At 33.0% G+C, this 9034-nt stretch overlaps 1 protein-coding gene across 1 annotated transcript; it reads left to right on the forward strand.

Annotated features, from left to right (window-relative positions):
- Positions 1 to 1849: 1849 nt before the first annotated feature.
- On the forward strand, positions 1850 to 7941 carry LOC141721116 (putative serine/threonine-protein kinase PBL21). The gene is made up of 6 exons (XM_074523875.1): positions 1850 to 2185; positions 2569 to 2656; positions 2781 to 2965; positions 4560 to 4749; positions 6534 to 6925; positions 7274 to 7941. The coding sequence occupies exons 2-6, from the start codon at positions 2569 to 2571 to the stop codon at positions 7544 to 7546; spliced, it is 1128 nt and encodes a 375-aa protein (XP_074379976.1). The 5' UTR covers positions 1850 to 2185; the 3' UTR covers positions 7547 to 7941.
- Positions 7942 to 9034: the final 1093 nt, after the last annotated feature.

A 9034-nucleotide genomic window follows, 5' to 3' on the forward strand; every position in this document is an offset into this window, starting at 1 on the left:
GACCACAACCAAATACATATCAGACTCAATAACCCACCATCATTTGGTCCGAAAAAATGAAAAATTTGGTACATATTAGTTATTGACTTGTATTTATAAAGATATCAAATACTTTAATTATTATTGATATGGATCAAAATCTGGCACTGATACTATTTATAACATCAAAATCTTGAGATTTTGACATGTTATTGTTCGGAGATGATTGTAGCGTCCTAGTTAATTATGGTTATTTATATTTAATTGAAGTGATTTTGTTTGATTTTAGTGACTTCAGTATGATGTTACCAATTTATAGGTGGTGGTGGTGGTTGAAGTAAAATGGGGATGAAGGTAAAAGTCAGAGATGAACTAATGAGCGGTGTCAGATTTAAACCAAACATATAAATTACTGATTATAATTATATTACCCCCCCCCCCCACTTTTGAGTGTACATGCCTAATTTTATATAATGTGTACAAGGCCGTCTCCAGGATTTCGGAGGCCCTAGTATTTTGGAACCAAAAAATTTGATGAACTAAAATCACATGAAAAAACTGCAGTAGTAAAAATAATTCTTAACTAATAAACAAAGTATAAAAATAGTTCAAGTTAAAGCTAAGAAGTTATTATTCTTCTTACTTTTGAATGTGCAAAATCTCTAATTAAATCACCAAAATCCAATTTAGCCCACATTTGCTTCTCAACAGACAACATAACTAAACCTTTCAATCTCTCTTGTGACATAGTTGATCGATGATAAGTCTTTATCAACTTCAGCTTAGAGAAACTCCAGTAGCTACTGTAACCGGTATAATCAATATGATTGTGTAATATTGTAAAACATTATATTAATTTATTGGGCTATTATCTTTCTTTATTGTATTAAATGGGCCTAAAGTTAAAGTACTTTCCAGATTTCTAAACTGGTGTATACTGGATAAGAAAAGATTTTATTTTAATAATTTTATTGAATATAATTAATAATTATAAATATTAATACTACATGTATGTATATATATTAGAGGCCCCTATATTGGAGGCCCTAGGCAAATAACTGGGGAAACTCCCCGTAAAGCCGGCTCTGAATGTGTATGTATGCATGTATGTATGTAACTTTGTTTCGATAACTGATATGTTTTAGAAGTTATAAATATTAAATAACTTTTTAAAATTTAAGAAAATAATGGCTAATTTGCACATAAATAATAGTTCATATACTTTTAATATAAAAATTACACATATTGTACCCCATCACATTTTTGTATGATGTATGATGCGTTGAGAATTCAAGAGAATGTTACAACGGGACTAATAATTTTTATTTCCCGTCTCATATTTTTTCTTAATTGTTATTTGAACAAGTTAAAGAACTTTAATATTTACCCGAATTTAATGAAAAGAATATCGCTTGCATGTAGGAAGGTCGCGCCTCAATATCCTAAAACAGTTTGGTAATTTCGTCAAAATGCACGTGAGTTTATTTATAAATTTACTATATCGCCCTCTCTGATAATACCTCTTAATTGGCAGAAAATTAAAAATTAGGACTAAAAAATACTTTTTAATCCGAATTTTTATTATAATATAAAATTTTATTGATGATATATACATCAAGTAAAATAATTTTAAAAAAGAACACAACCTTTTATTATTTAGATAAAAGAAAAAAAAAGTTAATTCTTGTATTTAGTTGTAAATATCAATATTTACAAGGAAGTGTCAGATTCTAAATAAATTCCAAAAAAATCATTCACTTTTTCGATAATAATTTAGTAAAACTAATAAAATATTATTACAAACATTCCGTTCATACAATAGTAAAAAACTTTTACACAAAAATTTCCTTCTACTACAGTATATTACAAGGAATCCAACGTTCTATCCCCCCTTATGTCTGGTCACTAGTCACCCTTGTTGTCGGTGAAGCCGCCTTTATTACACAAACCCAATGGCAAAAACAAGTAATTCCATACTTCCCCAAGGGCAAATTAGTCAAAAGGCACCGAAACGTTTAAATGGCGTTAGAGAAGAAATGCGAAGAAAGAGAAGGAAGACGAGAGCGACCTGCAACAACATAATCATCATCATCTCTCTCTCTCTCTCTCTCTCTCTTTAATGTCCACCAAAAGGCCCGCCTATACTTACATATACACACACTTAAATATATTGTGCTGTCCAGAAAAAGAAACACATTAGTAGCAGGTAAAAGAAATATATATGTATATGTGTGTGTATACAGTTGAGGAGTTCAGCTGTACACAGGAGAAAAATAGTGGTCAAACTGGTCACGGTTTTTCAACACTCTTTTGATTTATTGGGTTTGTTTTTTATTTTATTTTTTTATTTTTGTTTGTATTTACAGTTGTAGTTTTTGTTTTCTTATGTGTATGGATTTATAAATAATGTACAGTTTAATTCTTTGGGTGATTGTAATAGATCTAAGCTATTCCTAGGGTTTGAATTCTTTAGTTTGTTGAATTTGTAAGGTTAATACAGTTCTTTTATTGTAATTTATTTATTTTTCTGCAATTAAAGGTGGAGTGTTTGGTCTCTTTTTGTTATATATTGTGTGGATATATATACAGATGGGTTGCTTTTCTTGCTTTAGTCCTCACCGGAAAGATGTTCAGAATTACGATGATGATACCGCGGTTCGTTCAGCTGAATCTTCAGGTTTGAATGTTTGATTTGTTGTGATGGTGATTTGATTGTACAATGTGGTAAATTTTAGTTGTGTATAGTAGGATGAAGTACTTGTCTTGTTGGATTAACTCGGTATTTGGTGAATTGATTGCAGAAAGAGGGAAGGGGAGAGATGCATTGAGAGGGAGGGGGAAGGATAGTGGTACTCGAAGTGGAGATGGGGCGTGTAGCTATACCTTTCGTGAGCTTGCGGTTGCAGCTAATAATTTTAGAGATGTTAATTTAATTGGACAAGGTGGATTTGGAAGTGTTTATAAAGGTCGACTAGAGTCAGGACAGGTATGTTGTGATTCCTTGAAGTTTCTTCCATTTCTGTACATGTTTATTGATCTTCATATTTGTTATTTTATAGTTTAGTACTAGTCATCTCCCTTTTGAAGTCAAAATTTCCATATTTATCTTGTTTGAAACCAAGATTAACTATTAAAATTATTAAGCAGTTCTTATTATTTACCAGTAACAAATTAAATGGATTGGCTATGTTACTATGAGTTTTTTTGACCTTGTGAAGCTACAGTCAGTTTGAGCCTGATTATCCCTAATCCCCATAAAAGTTCTCATTTCAATATAGGCGTGATAAATTTTGGCAGCTCAATATGAGGTTTGCATTAATGCAATTGCTAGCCTTCCTTCTTATTCGCAATAAAGTGTCATTCTTTTGTCAAATACTAGATTCTTACACAATGTCAGGGGTGTACATACTGAACGAATGAAGGGGAACTTACCATAACACTACTGATAATATGTTCCAAGATTACATTCAGCCTTCAGGGGGTTTTATTTTGAATGCATTTCTAGCTTACACGAGTCTGTTTATATCTGGACCAGTTACTTCTCATGCAGACTAGTGGAGTAGTATAAAGGTCTCATCGCTCTTCAGTAATTGCCATAATCAGCTGATTTAAATAAAAATATAAAAAAGATAGACAGGTCTTTGTCATGTCTTGTCTTTGTAGCTTTGAAGAGGAAAATCCTTAGAAATGTGTACTTACTGCATTAGTTTTGTTCCTTGATTTTTATCAGTTAATTTGATGAAAATACAAGTATAGGCACCATTTTGCACCATGTTGCAGCAGAAGTACCAAATATAGGCTCTTAGGCTTTGTTAATCAAGCATTTATATGTTGTTATAAAGCGATAAAGGTGTTCCTTTTTTTCTTCGAGCGCTAGCAACAATAGATTTGGAGTTGACAATCTATATATGTAGGTGATAAGGTGAACACAGTTATTAATTGCTTAATCAGCTACAGTATGTATAAGCTAAGAGTAGCTTATAAATTTCCTGGTTTTCTATCTTTTTTAAATGATACACAACTTAGATAACTAAATCAAACCAAACATACCCCTCCGTATCCCACACGTAGAGCAGGGTCTGGGAGGGTAAGAGCATGCAAACCTTACCTCAGCCCTAAAGAAGTAGAGAGGCTGTTTCTGCCACAAGGGTTGTGGCAGCTGTTGTCCACAATATGAATATGTGCCCGATGATGCTCCACATTGAACTGTAAAATATTTTTGTCATTAAATTGCATCATTAATCATCGGCTATGATAACTATATGCTAAGAGTAGCTTATTAATGTCCTGGTCTCCTATCTTGTATATATGATACAGAACTTAGTTAACCAAATCAAACCAAACATACCTGGTGTATCCCACTCGTAGAGCATGATCTGGGAGGGCGATATTCATGCAAACCTTATGTCTACTCTTTAGAGTAGAGAGGCTGTTTCTGCCACAAGGGTTGTGGCAGTTTTCGATCTGAGTGTGCACGACGATGCTCCACAATAAATTGTAGAATGCTTTCTTCATTAAAATATCATTTGTAATTTAAGATTGTCATGATATTGACCAAAATCCTTGAATTTTGTGATCAGCTTGTTGCTATTAAAAAGCTTAATCTGAATGGGCATCAAGGGAACAAGGAATTTATTATGGAGGTTCTTATGCTAAGTTTGCTGCACCATTCCAATCTTGTCACTTTGAAAGGCTACTGCACAGATGGGGATCAAAGACTTTTGGTTTATGAGTACATGGCTATGGGGAGCTTGGAGGATCATCTCTTTGGTAGTACTTTACAACATCTAGAAATATTAACTTAAATTATATGAATTCCCCCCCCCCTCCCCCAAGAACTTGAAGAAGCCATTAATTATATGTTTTGTCTCTATTCATGATTTTTGACCATTTTTTCCCCTTATAATTTTCAAATTGCATTTAGGGAAGCAGATTCTTTCCTTCATTATAAATTTTAATTATGTACTTATGGTTTTAGCGTAAAATAAGTATGATCATATTTAACTTTAGGTTGTTGAGGCTTCTGAATTTTGAAGATTTTATAATTTGAAAATGCATCATTTAGATTCTTGCTTTCATGTTATATAATTATTCGACGCGATGGTACTTGGTTATCCTACAAGTTAAATGGAGTTTATAACATAAGCTATCTTATATAATCTTCTTGTTTTGACTAAAATGCATGTTAGCATTATTGTTCCTTGTTACATGTTGCTTACATATCTGAATTTTTTGTATATTTTTATTCTCAACGGTGGGCTTTCCTTATCTGTTTGTTCATCCTGTCTTTGCGTTAAAAATATAATTTTTGGTTGAGAAGCATCATCTTGCCTAATAAATCGTATATTCATCCGTGTACGGATGAACTAAAGCCTGCATTTTGACGTTTTTCTCTCTGAACTATGGAAGTCCTATTCTACCATTTAGCTTAGGACTGAACCGAACCGTGCTAATTCGGTTCGGGTCGGTCCTGATTTTTTCGGAAATTCGGTCTATTCGGTCCGGACAAATAGACCGAAATAAAGTTCGGTTCGGTCCGGTTCTTTTTTAAAAAAATTTGGTCCGGACCGAGTGGACCAAATCATAAATACTATAATTTTAGATTATGTACATTTTACATATATCTTAAAAATTAGATTCATAATTTTTAATTTGTAATTGTGTTTATACACTCTTAGAACTCTATATATCACATTACTTCAGTTATGGTTTAGATTTTATAATTTTTGGTTTAATTTTTGATACAATTTTCTTTTTGAAAAAAATTTCAGTCCGTTCGGTTCAAAACCGGACCTAACCGAATTATTTCGGTTTGGTTCAGTCCGGTCCATAATATAAATTTGGTCTGGTTCGGTCCATGAGAAAATGACTATTCAGTTTTTCGGTCTACTCGGTTCGGTCCGGTCCAAACCGACCAAATTCTCAGCCTAATATGCATTACTCTGAAAATTTCTGATATTGTTTCTGTTACTGTTGATGCTGATTATTTGCTTCTATATTATTCTAGTGATATAATGTGTATTTCCTTGTGATCCGGTTGTTATAAGATAGATATAGTGCTGAGAGATATTAATCAAGATGTTTTCCATTTACCAGAAAAAAATCAATATGTTTTCATTTGGTAATTTCCTCTTATTCTTTTGGTTTGGACAAAAATTTCTGAGCATACCCACCTATTTCCATATGATTCGGCCGTAGGTGTTATATTGTGCTGAGAGCAAGTTCTCAACATTTTTCATTTGGTGGTTTTCTCTTATTCTTTTGGTTCGAACAAAATTCTCTAATTATAGATTGTGCATCAATATATTTTATATGCTAAAAAATCTTAAGGCTTGTAGGTCTCCTCAACAAAGGAGGACTAGCTACTTGGGACACTTTGTTATAATTTTATACACGTAGCGTAATGCAATTATAGGAACCCGGTAGTTTATCTTACCTAATTGCAGTTTCAGTCATGAAAAGACAAACTTTAAATAAGCACTTATATTTTCTGATTAGTGCTTGTTTTTTTGAAGGCATCATCTTATTTTACTAACTGGATTTCATGTTGGCAGATTTGAAACCTGATCAGAAAGTACTGGAGTGGAGCACGAGATTAAAGATTGCTGTAGGTGCAGCTCGTGGTCTCGAATATCTCCACTGTAAAGCAAGCCCCCCCGTTATCTACCGTGATTTGAAATCTTCCAATATCCTGCTAGATAATGAATTCCGCCCTAAGCTCTCAGATTTTGGACTTGCAAAACTGGGCCCTGTTGGAGACAATACTCATGTCTCTACTCGAGTGATGGGAACTTATGGTTACTGCGCACCGGAATATGCCATGAGTGGAAAATTGACTCTGAAATCTGATATCTATAGCTTTGGAGTGGTTATGTTGGAGCTGATTACAGGGCGCAGGGCATATGACAACACTAAAAATCCAGGAGAGCAGAATGTAGTTGTTTGGGTGAGTTATATATTTTAACTTATCTTGCTTGTTGCTTGCTAGGCTTCCATTAAAAATTGCGTAGCAGCAGAAATCATTATCACCTCTCTGTAGTACCTATATAAGAATTTCATAAATTTTGAGCCAGTAGTTCATTTGATTTAAAACATCATGCCTACGTAAACAGGTAATTGGAGCTATTGCATGTTTTTCATATGCAGTATGTTTCGTGGCGCCTCATATATGTATTGATATAAACTCTATACTTTCTGTGGTCTGATGCGGATAGTCTGAGAATTTGTTCGAGATGCATGTTTCCGGTTTTAGAGTTGTGATTTTGAACTCTCACATTCCTTGTTTTAACTGCAGGCTCGTCCTTTTATGAAAGACAAAAGAAAGTTTGTTCAGCTAGTAGACCCCTTGTTGCGGGGACGTTTTTCTACTAGTTCTTTGCACCATACTGTTGCAATTACTGCTATGTGCATTCAGGAGCAACCAACTTTCCGTCCTCTCATTGGCGATATTGTTGTTGCGCTCGAGTACTTGGCCTCTCAAGCTGAGAGTTCAGAGACTACCAGAAGTGGGTCTCGCACTCCGCAACAGCCATCGCCTTCTCGTAGAGTGAGCAGTCACTTCTCTTAAAACAGGGAGTATATTGCTTTTACGTTCAGGAGACAGCCAGAAATGCAGTAAACAGGTCCATTTAAGTTGCCAGAAGGATTGGTAAATCTGATGGAGATCGAATGAAAAGCATGCTCTGCCATAAGATAAATTAAAAGTTACTTATGTTTTAAGATATTTCTAGAAACATGTGGTGAAAAGACATCCCTGTACAGTTTACATTTAGAAAATAGTTAAGCTTGGGCATATATTTATGTTATTAAGGTAAACTGTAGTTTTGGTGGCCCGTATCATAGATACTCATAAACCCATACATTCATTCACCCAGGTTTGAACCTTGAAACAGTTAAACTCCTGTTAGTGGGTTATAAACTTGTAATACTAAGGATTTCTTGGGCAATTTAATCTTTTGGATCCCTTTCTCCTCTGTAGACTTATAGGGTGGGAAAAATGGAACAACCACAATATGCACTATGGGTACATTATCTCCTACTCTGTCCCGAACGGAGCAAAGACCGCTCCTAAATGAGTGACGAAAATTTATTTTTCTAAAATATGGGTGTAGTAAAATTTTCTAATAGGCTTATGCACTATCATTTGAGATGATTTTTCTCGAGATACCTGGCATTGTTTCACTTCGCATGAACTATTATTAAGAAAACAATGACTTCGCATAGATTAGTATTAAGAAAAAAAAAATTGTAGAAATAGCATGGATGTTCTATAGTGCTAGGGAACGAAGTAGCCTAAATTTTTTCTAAATTTCTAGTTGTTATTGACTATTAACCACCTTGAACTTTTTTTAACATTTGTAATTTTATTCATTATTATTTTTTATAAATAATAAATATATATTATTGAGATTATTAGTAAAGTTAAAATATTTATTTTCAATCTGATATATATTCTATTGTTGAAAGATTGAAAAAAAATCGATATTTAAAATCTTAAAAAGTCATCTTACTACAGTCAGTCTACGATTATCTATGTATTAGGATGATTTGACATTATTATTTTTTATTTTTTTTCTTGATTTATTAATTATTTTTATTTTATTATTATATTTTTTATCATAGTTAACCCGCAGCCGCTACCCTTCCTTCCGGTGCGCACCGGATAAACCCTACGGACTCACACAATGATTTATTAATTATTTTGTTATATTATAATTTGAATTACTAAAATCAATTTTGAAAGTGTTTGGTTCCCTCTAAAAAATTAGAGTGCGATTAGAATTTAAGTTGGATAATAATTCATAGATTTTGTAGGTATATTAGATATATTATTTAATTTTTTTTAATGAGATGCAACTCTATTCGCATCGATAAAATTAATCAAAAAATTTCAATCACATTATACGGGGAACAATTTTTGGTCTGAAATTGAGTGTTCTAAATTATGCTAAATAGATTGAATATGTGAAAGAAAATCACAATTAACATATTAAAATAAAATAATATAAATCATCGTAAATGGAGTTTATTAATTCGAAATACTAATTTTTATATT

This window comes from Apium graveolens, chromosome 4 (genome assembly GCF_009905375.1).
Source record: "Apium graveolens cultivar Ventura chromosome 4, ASM990537v1, whole genome shotgun sequence".
NCBI classification, from domain to species: Eukaryota; Viridiplantae; Streptophyta; class Magnoliopsida; order Apiales; family Apiaceae; genus Apium; species Apium graveolens.